General features: G+C 50.3%; 9 protein-coding genes across 9 annotated transcripts; 7 read left to right on the plus strand and 2 right to left on the minus strand.

The window, feature by feature from the left end:
* Nucleotides 1-96: 96 nt before the first annotated feature.
* N7503_011708 (condensin subunit YCG1) lies at nucleotides 97-3,564 on the plus strand (the record flags this gene model as incomplete). The annotated part of the gene is made up of 1 exon (XM_057071254.1): nucleotides 97-3,564. The coding sequence occupies one exon, from the start codon at nucleotides 97-99 to the stop codon at nucleotides 3,562-3,564; it is 3,468 nt and encodes a 1,155-aa protein (XP_056917865.1).
* A 356-nt stretch (nucleotides 3,565-3,920) lies between these two features.
* On the minus strand, nucleotides 3,921-4,856 carry N7503_011709 (phosphoglycerate dehydrogenase; the record flags this gene model as incomplete). Its single annotated transcript, XM_057071255.1, has 1 exon — nucleotides 3,921-4,856. The coding sequence occupies one exon, from the start codon at nucleotides 4,854-4,856 to the stop codon at nucleotides 3,921-3,923; it is 936 nt and encodes a 311-aa protein (XP_056917866.1).
* Nucleotides 4,857-9,039: 4,183 nt separating this feature from the next.
* N7503_011710 (putative RNA binding protein (Arp)) lies at nucleotides 9,040-10,977 on the plus strand (the record flags this gene model as incomplete). The annotated part of the gene is made up of 4 exons (XM_057071256.1): nucleotides 9,040-9,445; nucleotides 9,548-9,605; nucleotides 9,680-10,386; nucleotides 10,447-10,977. Exons 1-4 carry the CDS (start codon nucleotides 9,290-9,292, stop codon nucleotides 10,975-10,977), a joined length of 1,452 nt encoding a protein of 483 aa, XP_056917867.1. The 5' UTR covers nucleotides 9,040-9,289.
* Nucleotides 10,978-10,981: 4 nt separating this feature from the next.
* On the plus strand, nucleotides 10,982-11,383 carry N7503_011711 (uncharacterized protein; the record flags this gene model as incomplete). Its single annotated transcript, XM_057071257.1, has 1 exon — nucleotides 10,982-11,383. The coding sequence occupies one exon, from the start codon at nucleotides 10,982-10,984 to the stop codon at nucleotides 11,381-11,383; it is 402 nt and encodes a 133-aa protein (XP_056917868.1).
* Nucleotides 11,384-12,664: 1,281 nt separating this feature from the next.
* pre6 (proteasome core particle subunit alpha 4) lies at nucleotides 12,665-13,785 on the plus strand (the record flags this gene model as incomplete). Its single annotated transcript, XM_057071258.1, has 5 exons — nucleotides 12,665-12,692; nucleotides 12,771-12,777; nucleotides 12,836-12,888; nucleotides 12,995-13,382; nucleotides 13,458-13,785. 5 exons carry the CDS (start codon nucleotides 12,665-12,667, stop codon nucleotides 13,783-13,785), a joined length of 804 nt encoding a protein of 267 aa, XP_056917869.1.
* A 146-nt stretch (nucleotides 13,786-13,931) lies between these two features.
* On the minus strand, nucleotides 13,932-14,830 carry N7503_011713 (CHY zinc finger protein). The gene is made up of 6 exons (XM_057071259.1): nucleotides 14,767-14,830; nucleotides 14,632-14,675; nucleotides 14,500-14,573; nucleotides 14,369-14,430; nucleotides 14,210-14,311; nucleotides 13,932-14,152 (listed from the first exon to the last, which is right to left on the minus strand). Exons 1-6 carry the CDS (start codon nucleotides 14,769-14,771, stop codon nucleotides 14,071-14,073), a joined length of 369 nt encoding a protein of 122 aa, XP_056917870.1. The 5' UTR covers nucleotides 14,772-14,830; the 3' UTR covers nucleotides 13,932-14,070.
* A 134-nt stretch (nucleotides 14,831-14,964) lies between these two features.
* N7503_011714 (putative inositol polyphosphate phosphatase) lies at nucleotides 14,965-19,028 on the plus strand (the record flags this gene model as incomplete). Its single annotated transcript, XM_057071260.1, has 5 exons — nucleotides 14,965-15,224; nucleotides 15,283-17,647; nucleotides 17,705-17,914; nucleotides 17,966-18,225; nucleotides 18,282-19,028. Exons 1-5 carry the CDS (start codon nucleotides 15,171-15,173, stop codon nucleotides 19,026-19,028), a joined length of 3,636 nt encoding a protein of 1,211 aa, XP_056917871.1. The 5' UTR covers nucleotides 14,965-15,170.
* Nucleotides 19,029-19,466: 438 nt separating this feature from the next.
* On the plus strand, nucleotides 19,467-20,165 carry N7503_011715 (uncharacterized protein; the record flags this gene model as incomplete). The annotated part of the gene is made up of 1 exon (XM_057071261.1): nucleotides 19,467-20,165. The coding sequence occupies one exon, from the start codon at nucleotides 19,467-19,469 to the stop codon at nucleotides 20,163-20,165; it is 699 nt and encodes a 232-aa protein (XP_056917872.1).
* Nucleotides 20,166-20,618: 453 nt separating this feature from the next.
* On the plus strand, nucleotides 20,619-21,605 carry N7503_011716 (uncharacterized protein; the record flags this gene model as incomplete). The annotated part of the gene is made up of 1 exon (XM_057071262.1): nucleotides 20,619-21,605. One exon carries the CDS (start codon nucleotides 20,619-20,621, stop codon nucleotides 21,603-21,605), a length of 987 nt encoding a protein of 328 aa, XP_056917873.1.
* Between the last annotated feature and the right edge of the window lie 14 nt (nucleotides 21,606-21,619).

A 21,619-nucleotide genomic window follows, 5' to 3' on the forward strand; every position in this document is an offset into this window, starting at 1 on the left:
CCCGCATTTGCTTTCTTCCTTGCTTCATCTGTGGATGCGCAACCTGCCATGCGTTTTGTCTCTTGTTAATCGCGTCCCCGATAACACATACCCACCATGCCCGGCCGAGTCGCCGCCCGCTCGACCTCCGCGCCGACGCGCAGGTCATCACAACAACCTTCCGCGGGGCGTGCCCCCTCAGTGACCCCGTCATTTGCGATTCCAGATGAACCCTCGCTCCCTGAGGCATCACCTAACCTCCGCCGTGATGTGTGTGCCATTTTTGCAGATGCGCAGCGCTCAACTACAGGTCACCGCAAACTTGTGGTGCGTTTGCGAAAACTACAAGAAATCTGCAGCGGAATTGCCCAAAAGAACAAGAAGGGCAAGGAGCAGGAACAAGAGGAGATTGTGATCCCTGAAGAGGAGACATTACCGGAGAAGGAGTTCAACGTCGAAATCGGCCGTTGTATGCTTCGAATCCTGCCCATCAAAAAGTCCGAGCCCGTCGGCGACCGTATCATCCGCTTTATGGACGCTTTCCTCGCCCATGCGTCCGAGAAAGACAACGAGTTGTTTGCCTCAAGCGCAGATGACGAATATGAGATGCAAACTTCGCCCGAAACCCCGACTTCAAGACTGACTTCAAGTTTGGTCGCCCTGATGGTGCCCCTCCTGGGTGCCAAGGACAAGATGATTCGATTCCGCGCCACCCAAATTGTCGCGCACATTGTCAACACCCTCGAGTCAATTGACGACGAACTATACCACACTATTCAACAGGGCTTGCTAAAGCGAATCCGCGACAAAGAATCATCAGTCCGCGTACAGGCTGTTCTAGGCCTTGCTCGATTGGCTGGCAACGATGAAGAAGAAGATGGCAACGGCGATAGTTCCACCGCGCTATTGGAAAAACTTATTGAGATCATGCAGAATGATACCAGCGCTGATGTCCGTAAGAACCTTCTCGCCAACCTTCCACTAGCCCCAGTCACCCTCCCATATCTTCTCGAACGTGCCCGCGATCTCGATGCAGCAACAAGACGCACCTTGTATTCTCGACTTTTGCCTACGCTAGGCGATTTCCGCCATCTGTCCCTATCTATGAGAGAAAAATTGCTGCGCTGGGGTCTGCGAGACCGTGATGAAAGCGTTCGTAAAGCGACCGGCAAGCTGTTCTGTGATCGCTGGGTGGAAGACTGTGCCGGTACCAACGCCGGGGAGGAAGAGGGTGCGACCGCCCAGCGCTCGCCTCCCAAAATTGACGCTCTTCTTGAATTACTTGAGAGAATCGATGTCGCCAACACTGGCATGGAAAGCGGAATTGCCCACGAAGCGATGCGCAGCTTCTGGGAAGGCCGCGCGGATTACAGAGATGCGATGGTCTTTGATGGTACCTTCTGGGAATCCCTTACTGCGGAGTCTGCCTTCCTGCTGCGATCCTTCAATGATTTCTGCCGCGTCGAGAATGATGGAAAGTACGAGAGCCTTGCTGAAGAGAAGATGCCAGAAGTCACCGCGCTCGGGTATTACCTCGCCAAATACATGAACGAGCTCTTGCAAAGGAAGAAGTTGTCCAAGGAATCTGGGGAAGCAAACGATGACGATGCAGTCGAGCAAGAGTTCATCGTTGAGCAACTCCTTCACATCGCCATCACCCTAGACTACAGTGACGAAGTTGGTCGGCGGAAGATGTTTGCGCTCCTTCGAGAGTCATTGGCTGTGCCAGAGCTTCCGGAAGACTGTACCAAACTTGCAGTTGAGACACTACGATGCGTGTGCGGCCCGGATCGCGCCGGCGAAGGCGAGTTCTGCAGCGTCGTCCTCGAAGCTATTGCTGAGGTACACGATACAATTATGACAGAAGATAGCTTCGTTTCCGCAAAATCTGAGATCAGCGATGATGCCAGCAGCCGCCATCGCTCCGAGACCCCGGGTGACGAGGAACAGGTCCCATTCAACAAGGAAGAGGCCAAGGCCAAGATCGTCCGAGAGATCGTGGTCAACATGAAGTGTCTTCATATCGCCCAATGTATGCTCCAAAATACTGAGGGCAACCTGCAGCAGAACATGAATCTCGTCACCATGCTGAACAACCTCGTTGTACCTGCCGTTAGAAGTCACGAAGCTCCAATTCGAGAGCGTGGTATTTTGTGCTTGGGTCTCTGCTGTTTGCTTGACAAGAACCTCGCCGAAGAAAATATGACCCTTTTCATCCATTGTTACAGTAAGGGTCATGAGGGTTTGCAAGTAACTGCATTGCAGATCATCTGTGATATGGTTACTACTCACCCTTCACTCCTCGCCCCTATCACTCAGGCTGACGGCGAGACCGTGACGACTCCACCCATTCAGAAGCCTTTGCTTAAGGTGTTCTCCCGCGCACTGAAAGCCAATTCACCACCTAGCGTGCAGTCCGCTGCTGCGACTGCACTTTCGAAGCTCTTGCTTACCAACACTTTCACGCCATCAGGACCCAACATTCCACCTGCCATTCAAGAATACAACCAAGCCTCTGTTGAGACATTATTACAATCGCTAGTGGTGGCCTTCTTCCACCCACGCACAAAGGGGAATCCCGCTCTCCGACAGTCACTAGCATACTTTTTCCCAGTGTATTGTCACTCTAGGTTGGACAACATTCAGCACATGCGACGCGTCGCAGTACCGGTGATCCGTGCAGTCATAAATGCTGCCGAGGAGCACTACTCTCTGGAAGCTGAGGAAGACAGCGATGGAGAAGTTGATGAGAGTATCGGAGAGCGCGAAATCAAGGCGCTCATGACAGGTGTCGTGGGAATGATGGCTGAATGGACCGATGAACGCCGCGTTGTTGGCCTAGGTGGCGAGCGTGTCTTGATCGGTGGAACGGCCAGTTCAACTGCCTGTGGCTGGACACACCTTGCTCTAGTCAAGGACATCCTGGAGCGTGTTCTGGGCATTAGTGCTGGGCCTAATCGTTGTTCGCGTGAGGAGCGCAAGCTCATTTTCTCTCTTTTGAGCAAGCTTTACGTTTCCGCTCCGACACTACCTTCTCGAGCCGGATCGCGTGCTCCGGAAGGTGAAGACCAATTCCGAACAAGCATTCGCAGCGCCACGGCTCTCGAGATCGAGCCTGACAATATTCAACTGGCTCAAGAAGTTAAGGAATTGCTCGACCAGACTATTGAGGAGGGCCTTGCAGCGGAAGCCTCCAGCCGCAATGCTTTAGTCAAGACCAAGAATTCCATTCTCAAGATTCTTGCTGTTGCCCAGGATGCTCGTGCGGCCAGTGTCCGCCCTCGCGCGGGCACAGAGGACCTTGAGAGTGATGCCGGCAGTGTCCGCTCCGCTAGTGTGCGACGGTCCGTTGAGCCTTCTGGAATGAACCGACGCCACGTTTCCGTCGAACCCAGCATTATGGAAGAAGACGAGGATGAGAATGATAATAGCCGGATTCGATCTGGTAGCGTGCGTCCATCTGTTGAGGGTGGCGCTGCTAGCCGGGGCCTGGTCTCGGTGGAGCCTAGTATCATGGAAGAAGATGAAGATGACCATGATACTAGCAGAGGAACGGTTATTAAGGACGAAGTCGTTGATGCGTGATGATAATCTTAATGCCTGGTTTCTTTGGTTGGCGTTCGTTTGAGGTCCGGATTTATGGGTACTGATTTGGGGAATGGGACTGGCTTGATTTGTTTGTACATGATTTGTATGGTTTTCTATTGATCTCTTATACGGAATACCACCTCTTTTGAACACTTTCAATATGGGACAGATGGAAGATCTTACTGCCTATTAACTTCCAGCTGCTTTATTGGCATTGGCCCCCCCAGGGCAATAATAAATTGTAGATAAAGTGACTATCCACAATAGTCTTGTCCATTAAATAACAGAAATGACCAGTATATAACTCCTCCGTAACATCTATCGTCTATTTACAGTTTGCTGTCCCGTGCTAGTCAGATGACGTTCTTGAGCGGCTGCGAAGCCAAGTAGCGGCGCAAGTTATCCGCAATGAACTCAGTGCAACCCTCAGGTCTTCCGCCAGCCGCATGAGGAGAAATAACCAAGTTAGGCGTCTTCCACAACCGACTCGACTCAGGAAGAGGCTCAGTCTTGAACACATCAAGAGCAGCACCCGCAATCTCACCGTTCTCCAGCGCATCCGCCAACGCTTCTTCATCAACAGATGTTCCACGGCCAACATTCACGAGCCAAGCATGCTTAGGCAACAACTTGAGTCTCTCGGCATTCAGAGCATTATTAGTTGAGTCGGACCCAGGCAGGATCATGACAAGCGCATCAGTCTGAGGCAAGAGCTCAGCAAGCTTATCTTCGCTGAAAACCTCAACGCCATTGCGCACACCATGGCTGCGAGCAATACCCTTAACCTCAGCACCAAGACCAGTGAGGTAAGGAGTAAGCTTCTTAGCAATACTACCAAAGCCCCAGATCAACACGCGGGAATTCCGCAGTGTAGTAAAGTCGCTGCGGGGGAATGAACCGCCAAGGTGGCCGGGCCATTTAGATTGAAGTTGGTAATCGCGCATCTCGAAGAATCGGCGAGCTCCGGTTAGGAGGAGGCCGAGCGCGTGCTCGGCGACTGGTCCATCATGCAGACCTACACCGGTCGTCACTATGATCTTTGAACGGTCGAATCCGGCGTTCAACACGTCATTGGGGCCTGCTGCGAGAGATTGAATCCATTTGATGTTCTTCATGCGCTTTGCGGCATCTTGGAGGTTTGAGGCAGCGTTGGACCAGGTCACGAGGATTTCGGCGTCAATCAAATCCTCCGGGATTGGCTCTTTCACATCGTAGGGGTGAAGGGTGACGGAGAAGCCTTGGAGGCTTTGGATGTCGAGTTTGACGGAGGTGGGGTAAAGGAGCTTCATGGTTGTATGTGATCGTAGAATAAGGGACAGAAGGAAGTTTTGCAAATCGCGTGGAAAACGGTATTTCAGGGATTACCAAGACCCCCACTGATTGACGTATTTTCGCACCAATGCCTGCGCTGGAGGTAGGCGTGGGGGTGAAGTCATTGAACCCCGCACTCGGCGATAGGAGCGACGTATCGGTTCCGCTGGTTCAGTTGCCGACAAGTCGGATATCTTCCGACCGAACCTTTGAATTGCCTTGATCAGGCCGTCAATTGATCTTCGATGGCCCTGATATAAAGGGCACGATCTCGCCCTTTCGGCCTATGCCTTTCTTCTTCTATATCAAATACCCTTTTTATAACCTCTATTAGCCGCGTTTATGATGTAGGGTGTTCCCCTCTCTCCATAGGCGCCGAGGGGGTTGATCATCAAGTCTACTTCAAATTAGCCATATTGGATGAAATATACGAAGGGGAGGCTTCACTGGTATATTTTCTTTAAAGATCATCCCTATCTGTTTGACAACAATAGTTTCAATCAGCAGCAATCGCCAGCAATTTGTACCAATACAACTACAAGCGGCCAGTCATAGATAAAGCCGGTCTTGTCCTGCAACGTAATTCGAAAGGGAGCCACCTCCAGTCCAGGGCGTTGAAGTCAAAAGATTCTGCGCTAATTGTCTTTTGCTAATTGAAAGACCACACGAGGTGCCATCAAGTGTTGTACAGAGTTGCACCGGCTCCCGCTTGAATGAACCGTTTCCCGATTCGAGAATTCTGAAATCTCATCTCGCGGCAGATCCGACGCTTAGCTGTAACATCGAATATGTCAATGGCTCATGCTTAAATCATGTTTGCTACTACAACATGCCCCTAGTCGAGATCAGCCTTCTTGAACATGTGATTGATATCCTGCCCAAAACCTTCTACTTCCATACCTTTGATACGCTGGTACCAAGTTGACATTCTTCTATTCTTTTGGATGTATCTACCAGGCTCTACAAGGCAGTTTGTTAGCTTCAAGGAAAGGCACTTGGAGATATTGGTTTATTAGGCCATAGTCAGGAGACTTTTACTGTCTCGCAGGTTGCTTGCCAAAATTGAAGAAGGAAAAAAAAACGAATTGCTCCACTAATAAGACGTGAGGATCACTCAGGGAGCTCGGCAGGCTAAGCTTGACGTTCTTGGGCCACGGCTCCTTTGATGAGAATGGGCCATCAGATATGTTAAACCCATACAGCTCGATAGTTGGCGGAAGCTGTCTTGCAAGATCCATTAACTAGACGCTGACCAATTTTCAGAACTCACTGCAAGTACTGAAGAATTGAAAAGAATTATATATGGGGGATGCTTTATTCCATTGGTACGTACGCTGTTCCTTTCTCAGGCTTAGCAATCTTCATATTTTCGACCACTGCAAGTTCGGGATGCAGCTCATAATCTTTGCAGGCTTTCCGGAGCTGGTGCTGTGCATCCTTTCTGTGTACGATGAGCGCCTTTTATGATTATGAAGCCCTTGTATTTGACCCAAGATCAAGTAAGAGAAACGTGTCTTACTAACCTAACTGAATTTCCATTACTTCGGCCCAAAATGTAGTCATTCTGGGTCATGATTATATCCGGTCGAAATCATTTTAGATTAGATAAAAAAAGGGTATGACGGTCTGAGTACTGATATTCCTCATAGAGCTGTCAGTCTGTCTAATACCTTGTGCAATTTGTTCTGGGATAGGATAATGATTCCAAGGTTTACAGAATTTTTAGTGAGTTGCAATGCACATCCACCAGGAAAAGTGTTTCATATGATGAAGATCATGCATGAGGTCAATCCATCGACGATCATGACGTGGTAGCTATCCGTATCTATATTTATTCACAGATTGACCATTAATCTGCAGCACACTATCTTATAGATATTCGAGGTATCTCAACCAGAGATGATGCTCTGGTAATTGGATCAAAGCCTTTGAGTCCTAGATTTTCTGGGTTTTTTGACACGATCAGGCCAAATCATGCACCCCACCGCAGCTCATTACACAGGATTAGTGACTTCTGGTAAGAAATCAAGTTATTAGACTGCGTCTTCCCAGAAAGAGAAAATTTGATAGGGAACTTCTGTCTCAGTGGACTTGTCTATAGCATTGTTTCTAGATCTCTTGCCGTATTTCGAACAAGGAATTGATCGCGATGTACATCTAAATACTCACGTCTGACCAACCGATGAGATCATTGTGTCAAATCCCAGTCACGAATGAGCTTTGAGATCACCTAAGCTACAGGTAAAAGTTCACTCTGTCTATGGATCTGAATATGCGTGTACTCAAAAAGCGGTCATCCTGGTTTTAAAGGCAAGTCTCAAGGGGACTGTTGCATCATACACCAGCATCTTACCCCCTAGATTATCTTTGTCACTGCATTTGCAATGTAGATTTTATCAACGATATACGGGTTACTGCCTAGATCTAGAGACTCACGACTACTGGAATAAGACTTGAATGTAGTAAAGTGAATAGGAAAGTAACTACACTGTTCTGCTGCTATCTCTAGGCCCAAGAGTTAAGCCCCTTTTACCCACGGCAAAGCGAATTCAAGACTTTCAACGATCAGAAACACAACAACTGCCATTCGTGATTCCGATATTCAAGTATTAGCTTCTTGGTCCTATATCTCGGACTTCAACACGCAGAGATAGATAAGAAGGGGCACTTTGGTATTCTTACTTTTTGTTCGATACCAGGGAGGGAGGGGGCTTGTAACTCTGTGCAGAACATTGCATCGTGTTTCCAATATGCCTGCCATATATGGATCCATTATGCTTAGCGCTTTGAGGCAAATTAACTCCTCCCGATTACATATGCTTCTCTAGCTACAGACATTCCCTAGTTGCCGCCCCCCTTGGCAATAATATGAGCGTGACATAACCTGGCTCTTTACCCTCGTGATCCCAGATATAGCAGATATGTTGTGTGTGCAATGATATCCATTTGATACCACAAAACCATATATATATATGGAATGCAGGGATGAAATCCTGGGGTAAACCTTAAGTGTACTATTAATGGATGTGGGAGGAGGTTGACGACCAGAAGGAAGGGGTAGGGGTACAAGAAATGTCACCCTCGTGCATAAGATAGCCAGTATATTCGACCTCAGTAAATAGACATTTTTCCCAGTCATGTCATCGGCCGCTTTCATGTACCCATGTTACTCCAAATTTGACGGTGACTTTCAACCACAATGAATTGATATCCTCAAGAGCGTAAGTCTATCAAGTGGTTAAGAGACAACACTCTGGAAGCAATGGAAGTGATTAGTTTAAGCGAAGCTATGTAGTCATGAGCCATCAGGTTAATGTTACTGTATACTGATTAAGTTCAATTGGAGTTGACATCTGAACATAGCCCATAGTATCAAATTGCTCCCACAGTGTGCACACGGTATGATGCGGAAATTGGTTCACTTAGCGCTCAAAATATATACATACATTTGGGCAGACGGGCAAGAGATTCCTGAACCCAACAGACATGAGGCTGGTCATATCTAAGTTGAATTGCCTCCCGGGCTGTTGTACCAATGAAAAGAGTCTAACTGCATCTATACTCTAGGGCTAGAACAATTTCTTATATTCCATTGGAAGATGTACTGGTGAACCATGGTATTTAGTAATCCGGTACCTGCCACGTGATGTCCAAAGTACTTCAATCTCAAATCATTCACTTGAATGCTTGTCCTACTGGATCAAATGACTCGTAATTTTCAAAATTTCTCCTTGATGACAATTAACTAGTCGAACTCTTTAGAGGAATGTCCATTGAAGCCCACATGAACATCTAGACAAGTTGGAAGCATGGGCCCATTCTCGGTGATTCTGACAGGGATCCACTCTCGGTATGCTCGCAAGTTTTTGCCCCAGAATCCGTAGGCATCTCCCTAGATCTGTGGTGATTATATATAGAAATTTGAAACTCGAAGATGGATAGATGAGCAATCTCCATAAGATGAGATACTGTGTAAGATAAAATCTAGTGGGACCGGGGTCTGGGCCAGTTGGGGTTGCACGGCGGGAGTCGTAGGATGCGAAGAGAGACCATGGAAAATTCAGAGATGCTCAGGGGAATTAGAGATCGAATAAAGTAAGATTCAATCGAAGAGTGAATGCGCCATGTTCATCTTTACTCGTGGTTGCAGCTTTCTGTAATCTCCCGCGAACCCGAAACTTTTCTTTTCGCGAAACTCCACCTCGAGAAGTTGGCTCTTTTCTTCTCTCCCCCCCTTTCCCTCTTCTCTTCTTCCCCCGGGTTTCTTCTTTTCTTCTTTACCACGACAACCACTCCCCGGTCGGTCGTGTTCCATTGTCTCCTGCATTCCTTGCAGAGACAATCCCTTTCTCTTCTCCACCCCCCCTCACTCGGGCTCCCCTGCCGCTCCGTTGGCAGCGACAAGTCAGCGATGGCGGCCGTTACAGCACCCACTCCTAAGCTGGATCGCTACATCGTCATCCACGTTGCAACCACTTGTGATGAGCATGGCGTCTATGTCACCAAGGATTCCGCCGAGGTGATCGAATTGGGATGGATTCTGTTGGACACTAAGACTTGCGAGGAGGTACACACAACCCGCCCCAACATTCTCTACACCTGCGCCCGCTTCACCCGAACTACCTCCGAGATGAATAAACCCCGGCTTACCCTTTTTTTCCATCTATAGTTGCACCGAGAGAGTGTCCTTGTCAAGCCCGTTAACACACCCATTACTCCGTTGTGCAGTAAGCTTTTCCCTTTCCCGCAAGCCATGACCGAGGATATGTTGGGGAGCCGATGGGCTGACTTAACAATGCAGCGAGCTTGACCACCCTGACCTGGGAACACGTCCGCTCCGCAGGTACCTTCCGTGATGCCATCTCCCGATTCGATGCCTTCGCCCAGGAACACCTCACCAACAAGCACCTCGAGTTTGCCTTTGTGACCTTGGATTCGTGGGATCTGCGTGTGCAGCTGCCCCGCGAGGCCCGAGACAAGGCTGTGGTACTGCCCGCATACCTGCAGCACTCTCGCACCTTCGATCTGCGCACCGAATATCAACGCTGGCAAACCCACCACCCCGAGTCCTTGCCTTTTGGACCCAGCTCCCTCTCCAACATCTGCGCTGCCCTCGAGGTCGAGCCCGTCCAGTCCTCCGCCCCCATCAAGCACAACCTCCCATTCCATTTGCAAGCATTGGCCCCCGCCTCGCCACGCCGTGCCATGGAGGAGTCCATCACGTTGGCCCGTGTGCTGCGCGGCCTGATCCGCAAGTCGCAGCCGCCCCATGAGCACCCCGAGATTCTCACTCGGCCCATGGATGCACACGCCGATGTTCGGGCTTTCCTGGCCGAACGGAGCAAGGTTCTTCACCTGAGCGGTCTGCCCCACGATACCACTCAGTCTGAATTGGAGAGCTGGTTCACTCAGTTTGGCGGCCGGCCCATCGCCTTCTGGACACTGCGAACTCCGGACCAGCACAAGCCCACCGGCACTGGATTCGCCGTCTTTTCTTCCCATGAGGAGGTACGTTTGATCAATTAATATATTCTGATGATGTTTTCCTTTTTTCTGACAATCATTTAGGCTGCCGAGAGTTTGTGCATGAATGGCCGTGCGCTTAACGAGAAGGCAATTGAGGTTTCCCCATCCTCGAGCCGAGTTCTGGACCGGGCCGCAGAGATCCTGACACCGTTCCCCCCATCCAAGAACCGCCCCCGTCCGGGCGACTGGACTTGCCCGTCATGTGGCTTCTCCAACTTCCAGCGCCGAACCGCATGCTTCCGTTGCTCATTCCCCGCCATGGCTGCTGCACCGGACCCAATGGGCTACGGGTACGGCCACGGCGGCTACGGGCCCCCGTCCATGATGCCTCCTCACATGAGTGGCCATGGTCACGGCATGGGCCACTCGCGTGGCATGGGTGGAAATGGTGGTGTCGTCCCCTTCCGTGCTGGTGACTGGAAGTGCGGATCAGAGGGTTGCGGCTACCACAACTTCGCGAAGAACATCAACTGTCTTCGCTGCGGTGCTCCTCGATCGGGCGCTGCGGTTGTGGCTGACTCCGCATTCCCCTCGCCCATGGACCCCCCCCTCACAATTCGGGATGGGTCCTAACTCCATGGCCAGCACACCTGCTCCGGCTCCATTTGCTTCAACCGCCGGTGGATTTGGTGGATTTAGCCAGCAGTTCGGTGCCCCACCGAACAACTATGCACTCCCCAACAGCAGCCTAGGCAATGCCCCTGCTGCCTACCCACCGATGGGTCAGGTGAACTCCGGATACGGCTCCTCTAGCACCTCCCACTCTGCCGCCTCATTCGCCAACCCAGCGACCCAGGCGGCATTCACTGGTGCTGATCACGGTGTGCCCTCGACTAGCGCCTCCAACGGTGCCTTCTACGGCACCGAGGGTTCCAGCGACCCCTTCGCCTTCCTCTCGAGCGGGCTTGGCGGTCTCACTGTTTCGGATGATCCTCACTCTCGCCGAAACGGAGCTGGAGCTAACAAGTCTCCTGCTTAAAGCATTTGACTGTACTTAGTACTCTTTTGAAGCCCGACGAACTGGGCGATCACATCACACTTACGTTGTCCATATTGCAACCCTGCATTGTGGCAGGTATATGCGTTGGTTGATATTCGTTGATACGCATTTGTATAAGGGCTTTCTGCGGTTCTGGTGCATCGGGTTGGAAGGAGCAGGCGGGTAAGCGTGTGGTTTGTGGATTTTTTCATCGCCTCGCCGTCCTGTTTTTTTGTGGGATGCTTTTTTGGTTTATTGATAACTTTGTTTTTCTGTGTCTTTTTTCATTGTCATTTGTTGGTCTTGAGCGGTTCCCGCTCCCCCTGGGATTCCATTTTGAAGCTCTCTGGTTTTGGTTTGTTTAATAGTCTTTCGGATGGCAGCGACATAACCGTTGTTTGTGTGGGTTTCGGACGCGAACGCATTGTGAGCCTGGGTTGCGCACTCGACCTGCTTTGCATTTTAGATCTTTGGTCCCTTTCTGCGTTGGGTCATGGCAAGCGTCGGAGAATTCACGGTATTGATCTCACGGGTGGGATATACAATGGTTCGGACTCCGTTGGGGGTGTTGGGGGATTTCCTTTTGCGCTTGCGCCGGCTTTGGTTCGATCTCTTTGAGGACTGTATCCGCCAGGCATTTGTGGATGCAACAAAAAAGATTGTTCTGTCTATACTTTTTTTTGGATGATTCTATCTCCTTCGCATATTCTTTCGTTGTATTTTGACTGGAGTAAACCTGTGTACAAGGGGAGCTTCGACATATAGAAATCGAACATTCGATTCAGGTCTGGGCACGAATTATGTGAATTGATCCCTACAACCTTGGCAGACTTTTGACTATTCCACTTTGATTCTCATGATATAGTGTGTTGGAAAGACTGAGGGGTGTGATTTTGATAGAGCTGTATACATTGTGCGATTTAAGCATATTGCTAAACATCGAGGAGCCTCGGGGACTAGATCTCGATCTCGAGATGCTTGTGAAATGTTAGAGATCAAGAGAACCTAGATTTACGGAGTCATACCTTTGTTCTCCATGGAGCAGTCGACGTTGGGTGGTCCGTCTGCTCAGCAACCGCGCGGCAGCGCCAAGGCAACCGTAGGCTTTCGCGTCCACCGCCCGCTGAGATCCCGTCATTGCTCCCGCAACATCACCAGCTCCCTCTCTCTGCTCAAGACCCTGCTATCTTTGCTTCTCCCACGCCTTTGTCGTGATCTACTGAGATCTCTCATACCCCCAGGATTCTAGAACCAGCTTGATATCTTTCTTTTTCCGCCACAATGTCCGGCTACGACCGAGCTCTATCAGGTAAGTCAGATAGCTCCTCATCAGCAGCTCCCTTAGCCCCGTCTTCGACACAGGAATAACCGAGCTAACTCATACCAGTCTTCAGGTATGGACTATTTGTCAGCGTCTGCAGCTCTCGCAATTATCATCTAACCCCGTTTTAGTCCCGATGGGCACGTCTTCCAGGTTGAGTATGCCATGGAGGCTGTGAAGCGAGGTAAGAGCCTAATCATCCCACCAAAACGACCATATGCGTTACCCCCTCGTCTTAGAAACCATTATCAAGGAATGATGATCAAGTGCTGATGATTGGGGTATTATAGGAACATGCGCCGTCGGTGTCAAAGGCAAGGACATCGTTGTCCTCGGTTGCGAGAAGCGCTCCGCCCTCAAACTCCAAGATACCCGAATTACACCCTCCAAGATCGCTATGGTCGATGAGCATGTTTGCCTGGCCTTCGCTGGTCTGAACGCTGATGCCCGCATCTTGATCGACAAGGCTCGGTTAGAAGCCCAGTCTCACCGTCTGACCGTGGAGGACCCCGTCACCATCGAATATATCACCAAATACATCGCCGGTGTGCAACAGAAATATACACAGAGTGGTGGTGTCCGTCCATTTGGTATTAGTACACTGGTCGTCGGCTTCGACAAGAATGATGGTACACCGCGACTGTACCAGACCGAGCCCTCTGGTATCTACTCAGCTTGGTAGGTGGTTCATACGAGATTCTGATTGACGCTATGTAAGCATTTGTTTCTAACACTTTCTTTTTCTATTTATAGGAAAGCCAATGCCATCGGTCGATCCAGTAAGACGGTTCGGGAATTCCTCGAGCGCAACCACCAGGAGGAAATGGACCGCGAGCAGACTATCCAGCTCACCATCAAGTCATTGCTGGAGGTGGTGCAAACCGGTGCTAAGAACATCGAGGTTGCCATCATGGCTCCTGGCGAGCGTGTCGAGATGTTGCCGGATGACCAAATCGAGGCCTACGTCAAGAGCATTGAGACTGAGAAGCAGGAGGAGGCTGCTAAGAAGAAGACCTCGCGCGGAGGTACTACCACCGCCGCCATTCTGACTCGGCCCGGTGGCGGTGAGTCGGCCGAATAAAGGACATAAGACACCGGTCACCTGAAGGGCCTGGTTCTTGATATGCGTCGATTTACCGTAGCGTTGGTCTTTTCTTCACGAGAACTCAAAACAACGAAATACCTACACACCACTTCTTTTCCATCTCCGTAGTGTACAGCGCAAACGAGAATATGCAGGGTATTGATGCTAGGGAAGGGGGAGTTGGTCTATCACCAAGGATTGGCCCGCTGGAAGGGATTTATAGTAGAAAAGCATCATATCGTCAACATCATGAAATTGAAACCACACCGGAGATTTTCCTCTCTAGCCAAGACGATCGGAGATATCGCGGAAGGTGAAAATCGATTTTTCTTGATCGGCGCGCACACGCTCGTCCTTGAGCATTCTGTAAAGGTTACAATTAGTATGTGGAGACGCAGTTTTGCAGAGTGGTTGAAAGTACCGGCTATCCATGCGTGCATCTTCACCTTCCACGTGCAAGTTGGCCTGTGGTGTCAAGGCCTCGAGAACGAAATGGTTGTCACAGTGGGGGCAGTACTCGTCACTGAAGAGAACAGAGGAATTAGTATTCAACCTTGGCAATTTGTGACTTGGAACATACTTCTCTTCAAATTCGGCGGCATCCTTGCGGAAACACTTTTTGCACTTTTTGCACGCAAATACCTATTCTGCAGGCATTAGTATCTGTAGAGCCGCGGGTGAGTGGTCAGGGGAGACCCATAGGGACCATACCATTTCTTGCGCCTTCGTCAGCGCATGTGTTTCCTGTTCTTGGTGACATTCGGCACAGTCAAACCACTTGCGACCTGGGGAGGAGGATACGGTGAGCTTTTAGTCGAACTAGTGGGGATTCGTTACGCGTACAGCAAGCAGAGCGAATAGACACTTGGGCGTTGAGGATGTGTTTACTGCAAAGTGGGGTGTTAGTCCATGGGTTTTTACCCCTGATATGAAGCTGAAGGTGACTCTAAACCAGAGGGCATGGCTAGGAGGACTTACCACATGGTGCTGAATGTGAAATCAGGTCTTGCGTAGGCGTCAAAGACAATGCGGCTCGAAAAGGGAAGAAGGTTGCGCAGGAACCGGTTGATCTGCCACTCCCGTGATCCTCCACTTTCCTCCCCGCCACAACCATTTCGCCGTTTCTCTCCTTTACTACTCCTATGACCCAGTGAGAAAGGTCGATTGTTTTGTTTTCTCGGCCTTTGCGCCGCTTATAATCTGTGGTTTCCTCGTCTTTCTCCTGGCTCTCCAACCGCATCCCTGGTACTCTCCAATTCATTCCCCCGCGAAAGCCTCATACGCCATTATTCCACATCATCGCTCCGGCAAGACCTCTAGGCACCAACGTCCAACGCTTATGATCGATCCTCCCAGCTGGTCTAGGCGACGGATCTGTGTTTATGGATATGGAAGGAAACGCCAACGGGCCGGAGAACTCTGACAGTGCTCCCATTGTATGTTTTCGCAACTTGCCTTATGTATGGGCCACGCGGCAGGCTAACGCAATAACAGAGACCTGTATCCTCCCTGTTGTCCCACTTTGAGGGCCTTTCGCATCGCAAAACAAAATCAACAGTCGGGCCCCTTTCACATGAATCCTCAAGCCGCTTTCTAAGGACCCCCGAACCTGGCGACGAACCTCGGTCTTCAACCCGCGCCTCCCTGGACTTACCTCGTCCGGACTCTCACTGGAATACGCCTAGTGAAGAGAGGTTGGGCCGTCGCAATGACCAATACCAATCCAATGGCCAGCCTTTCCGGCCTCGTGGATCGCCCGGAAGTCAAAGCCAACATGGCCGGCCCATCTCTATGAATTTCCAGCATTCATCATCGCCTCAACTCCCGCCTACCTTGGCTGTCCATGCTCCTCAATCGCCACCACGTGGCCAGCAAAGAGAGCTTCGATCGCCTAGTCAAGATGATCAAAGGAATGCTCGGGGCTATTTTCACCTCTCCAGGGGGTCTCTATCTGCGGGCGTTTCCCCTGCCCCCGCAGGTCGACCAATAACCCCGACAAAGCTTGGCTCTTCTGTTCCGATGACGGAGACTATGCATGGACTATCACCTAATTTATCCACTGTGAACGGACATGGAAGTCCACTGGATAGAAAACTTAAAAGCGCCTCACTGCCACCGCCGGCGAACCGCGCAGAGAAGCCCAAAATTCCAGCAAAGCCCGCTATGCTTTCCCATCCCGATACAAGCTCTTTGGCTCCACAGCCGGAAAAGGTATCATCTGATGACCTTGTATCGCCATTCAGTACTCCACCGGGTAGCCCGGAAAAAATTTCGCCCAAGCCATCATCTGCTACGAAACCTGCCCCACGACTCTCTCCTGCAAGGCCGTCAGCTGAACCTTTCACCCGCCGGTCGTTTGATGGACGACTTCAGAGCCAAACTCTGAACGCTAGATATGATCCAAAGGAGTCGAATCTCGCCCGGACCCGTCCAGGTCCCGAGCCCAGTCGAGCCACAAAGCCATTGATGGTACAAATTCCACCCACGTCTTCTGCTTATCCAGACTCCTCAACGGCTCCACCTTTGTCCGCCCAACGAATTCGCGCTAGCGACGTCCCCTATGATCGGCCTGGCCTTCCTCCCAGACCAACTTCAGCTCATCCATATCGAAGGGGGCCTTCGCCCTCACGAGAGTTTCCACCTGTGGCCAGCCCGGCCCAAGCCACGCCAATTCCTCGTGCTGCACCATCTTATCATCATACTCCTGAGCCTCAGACCCCGCGCATTCCTGAACGACAACAGTCTCAACGAGTACCGTCTTTGCCTCGTGAATCCTCGCTTCAAGAACGTCGAGTAGTTGTGCGGACAGATACAGAAGAAGAGGAGTTGGTGGCCGATGAGCCCGCAATTTCACGGACTGATTATCCTGATGCCTCACAAGCAAATAGGCGTCCTCCACTTCTCAGAACTGGCCCAATAGAAATTCCCACCAAATACGACACTCGCTTGATCGACGTGTGCGGCAAGTACGTTTGCACCACTGGGTATATAACTCGTGTGTGGGATCTCACTACTGGTGAGCAGGTCATGAGCCTGAGCCATGGTGAGACTGTGAAGTGTTTGTCAATCGCTTTTAAGCCGGGGAACTCGCTCGAAGAAGAAGGTCAACGCTTTTGGGTCGGTACCAGTGCTGGCGACTTACACGAGATTGATATCCTGTCACGATGTATTGTGGCCACTCGCGCCTATCCCTCCCGTCGAGAAGTCATCCAGATTTTACGCCACAAGAAGGAAATGTGGACTCTAGACGATGAGGGTCGGCTGCTGGTGTGGATGCCAGATGAGACTGGCACGCCAAACTTGCATTATAGCTATCATAGCCCCCAAGAACGAGTAGCACGGGGACATACCTTCTCCATAGTTGTGGATGATAAGCTCTTGCTGGCGACTGGCAAAGATGTTTACATCTACCGCCCGAGCGCCCGAGAAGATACTTCATTCAAGCTTTTCAAACGGCCGATAGGCCTACAGCATTCAGGCGACGTAACCTCTGGTGCCTATAGCACCAAGGATGGCGGCCGAGTTTACTTAGGCCACGCAGACGGCAAAGTAACTGTCTACTCCGCGACCGACTTCACTTGCTTGGCAGTAGTTAATGTCAGCGTATACAAGATCAATTGTCTTGGCTTTGTTGGAGACTATCTATGGGCAGCTTATAAAACGGGTATGATGTACGTCTACGATGTCAGGACGAACCCCTGGACTGTGAAGAAGGACTGGCGTGCCCATGCTAGTCCCGTTTCTGCTTTTGTGCTCGACACGAGCAGTGTTTGGACGATGAACCGTTTGCAAGTAACGTCACTTGGCACCGACAATTGCATTCGCCTCTGGGATGGCATGTTAGAGGATGATTGGTTAGGTAAGCTAGTGCTCCTGATGAACGTTTCGACGGACTCTCATGTTCTAACAATATTAGATGCTCGCATGGAACACAAGGATGTAGAGTTTTGCACATTCAGGGAACTCAAAACCATTGTTCTCACATGGAATGCTGGTGCTGCTACTCCTGGCAGCGTGCGTACTTCGGAATTCATTAAAGATGCGCTTCGTCCAGAAGACCCTCCAGACATTGTGGTGTTTGGATTTCAAGAATTGGTGGATCTTGAAAATAAGAAGATTACAGCTAGTACGTATCAACGATCCCATTGCCATGCTATCTTACTAACATTGACATCAGAGAGCTTGTTGCTTGGTAGCAAGAAGAAAGAGAACGGCGAGAAGGAGCATATGAGCCGGCAATATCGAGTCTGGGTAGATCATTTGACCCGAACTGTCCACGAGTGCATGCCTCTCGAAGAATCTTATGTTCTTCTTCACACTTCCAACATGGTTGGACTCTTCACCTGTATTTTTGTCAAGCACAAGGAGCGCCTGAACATCAAGAGCGTCTGCGCATCGGAGATTAAGCGAGGAATGGGTGGAATGCACGGTAATAAGGTTAGTGCAGTGTATATGCGTCCGGACTGTGCAAAGTGGCTAACCAACCAATCTAGGGTGCTCTCATATGTCGTTTCGTTCTAGACGATAGCTCGATGTGCTTTGTCAACTGCCACCTGGCTGCCGGTCAAACACAGACCGCGCACCGTAACAATGATATTGCAGCCATCCTTGAAGCTGAATGCTTACCCGCGGAGAGCAGTTCCACAGCACGAAGTGATCAGTATGCAAGCGGTGGTGATGGATCCATGATCATGGATCACGAAGTGTGCATCCTGAATGGAGACCTGAACTACCGGATCGATTCCATCCCCCGCCACGTCATAATTAACGCCATTCGCCAAAATAACCTCACCAAGCTCCTCGAGCGCGATCAACTCCTAGCCTCCCGACGGAAGAACCCAGGGTTCCGACTACGCAGCTTCGTTGAAGCACCAATCACATTTGCACCAACCTACAAATATGACGTCGGTTCCGACGAATACGATTCAAGTGAGAAGAAACGCTCCCCCGCCTGGTGCGATCGCGTCCTCTACCGAGGCTCCGGCCGCGTCAAACAGCTCGACTACCGCCGCCTCGAGGTCCGTGCCTCCGATCACCGGCCTGTCTGTGCGAGTTTCAAGGTTCGCGTGAAGACAGTCCTACCCCAAGAACGAGCTGCGATTTGGGAGAAGTGTCAGCAGGAATTCCAGGATGAGAAACGTCGGCTTGCGTCTGAAGCTAGCATCGAATATCTCATCACTGTCCTCGGCACAGATGCTCGCCAAGCTCGCGCTTTGATCTTGGGCACAGGCAAAAAATAACCATACATTTGAAGAGTTGAGCACAGGCATTGCGTGGTGTAAATTCTACATGATTTTACTAATGTATGGTGTACGAGTAACGATTTCACGATAGACAAATGTATCATGACCATTGCGGCTGTATCTGGTGTAGGGTACCCCGAACTCTTAGCATTAAACTTAATCCTGACGACTTATTGGTCTCGCTACTTGGAATCTCTTCACGGGATAGACGGTGGCCTACAAGTAATTAGTCTCGCTGCCTGTAATACCTTCGCGGGAGTTATGATGAAGACCTGTGACTTATTGTTCTCGCTACCTGAAAATGCATTCACAGAATTTAGATATAGCCCTACAATTTATAAGTCTCGCTGACTGAAATACCTCCACGGGATGTAGATGAATGTTTTTTCTCCAAATGCCGAATCATGACGGATAGCAGAGCCTCAAACCCTCACCATGCCTCCTAACGCCGCTCAACCTTGTTATCAGCTTCGCTACCACACCGAACAAAACGAGGTTTTCCACTGGATCGTCAAGACTGCCACCAACCTTCTCGAAGATAATCCTTCCTCTGCTGTCAAAGCGATACTAGAGAAGCGAACACCAAAGCCTACATGCTTTGAAGTCCAGACGCTGGCAGCGTTCATCGGGCAGCACCTAAAACCGGTCCCAGACAAAATTCTAATGCTCTTCGAAAGGGTGATCAATGACAGAACAAAGACATGCCAGGATTACCAGCACACAACTGCCAAAAGCACAGATCCAATCGTTCAATACCACAATGATATGCATCGACGGTGGGTGGTTGGCCTAACAATTGCTTTCAATTCGTTTGGAGGCAGAGCGTGGCGCGCCAGGGCAATTTCATCTATCACGAAGAAAGATCGTCAGCAACTTGTTTTCAGCAATAGGTTTTCGGTATTGTCCATCGATGACACTGTTGAAGCACAGGAGGGAAATGCAAAGAGTGTTGTCAACGAAGGTGAGGATCCTGGAAATGATCTGTTTGATCCTTTTGCCGAACCCACGGATCATGATCATCTTTTCTTCGACCCTGCTGCCGGGCAGCACTGGACATGGAAGCCAGCAAGGAAGAAAAAGAAAAATTCGACGCAGAAAAAGATCGAAATTGACTGTCAGCACCATCCCACCTAACTTTAGAACCTTTGCCATACTAAAGTTACAGTCCACTCCGCCTTATACTTCAAGGAAACGCTGATTGACCGAGACTTAGATGGGTCCGCAATGCGGCCGCTTGAGTGTGTTTCGAGGACGTCCTGCGGCCGCGTACAGGCCGCATCTGCCCGCAAAGTTACTATCTTGTACCAGAACAAGTCTGGATCTAGTAAATGGCTGCAATTTCATTTCATATCTTTTAAAGCCACCAAAGCGGCCGAATATTACCGATTTTTACCCTGAACCATGGAAGCAGTGATCCACATGGCTAAGTATGAACTTCATCGCGCGGCTTGTGGCGGCGGACTTTGGAGATCTATTTCAGTCCCCATACCGTTCTTTCCCCCGAAATCTGACACATAAAAGGAACATAATCTGCCAAAATCTACTCACCACAACCATCTCGAACTTTTTTTCCTGCCATCAACCACAATGAACTCGAAGTACGCCGCAGCTCATGTATCCCCAAAAGGACCTGGCGATTCCCGCCCAACAGCCCAACAAATCATCAAAGATGAGGACCTAGAAGGAAAGCTCACTGGAAAGGTCATTCTCATCACCGGCTGCTCCTCAGGAATCGGGATCGAGACAGCCAAAGCACTATCCACAACAGGCGCAACCCTCTACCTCACAGCACGCGACCTGAACAAGGCACGCACTGTGTTAGGCAGTTTCAGCGAACAAAGCGACATCCACTTGCTAGAGCTGGACCTTGAATCCTTCGCAAGCGTCCGCAAATGTGCAGCCGAGTTCCTGTCAAAGTCCTCAACCCTGAACATCCTCATCAACAACGCCGGTGTCATGATCCCACCTGAAGGCCGAACAGCAGATGGCTTCGAGACTCAATTTGGAACGAACCATCTCGCCCATTTCCTTCTCTTCCAGCTGCTGAAGGATACACTTATTGCATCTGCCTCGGCCGAGATGTGTTCCCGCGTTATCATGGTATCGTCTAGCGGCCATCGCGCCAGCGAGGTCCAGTTTGATGACTACAATTTCGAAAAGGGATATGATGCCTGGAAGGCGTATGGTCAGAGCAAGACGGCTATGATCTGGGCTGCGAATGAGATTGATGCACGGTACGGGGCTAGTGGGCTGCATGCGTACAGTTTGCATCCTGGCAGTATTGCTAGTGGGCTTCAGAAGTATGTTCCGGGAGAACTTGCTAAGAATTGGTCGTCTATGCCTGGTCTTGTGGAGGCCGGGAAGTCCCCTGAACAGGGCGCTGCTACTACAGTTTGGGCGGCGACTGCGAAGGATTTGGAGGGGAAGGGTGGTAAGTTTCTTGAAAATTGTCAAGTTATCGGGCCATTGAAGGAGGGTGATGGGTTGCTTGTCCCGGGCTATGCGGCGTGGGTTTATGATGAGGTGAAGGCGAAGAGACTTTATGAGCTTTCGCTTGAACTGGCTAAGGTGTGATTATAAGTTGGAGG

Source organism: Penicillium pulvis (assembly GCF_028828015.1).
Source record: "Penicillium pulvis strain IBT 33274 chromosome Unknown scaffold_8_segment0_segment0, whole genome shotgun sequence".
NCBI lineage: Eukaryota > Fungi > Ascomycota > Eurotiomycetes > Eurotiales > Aspergillaceae > Penicillium > Penicillium pulvis.

Coding starts and splice junctions, on each gene's coding strand:
- N7503_011713 (XM_057071259.1), bottom strand. Junction 14,574..14,631: donor GTCTATTCGCTCTGCTTGCT/GTACGCGTAACG, acceptor CCTCCTCCCCAG/GTCGCAAGTGGTTTGACTGT. Junction 14,431..14,499: donor TGACGAAGGCGCAAGAAATG/GTATGGTCCCTA, acceptor CCTGCAGAATAG/GTATTTGCGTGCAAAAAGTG.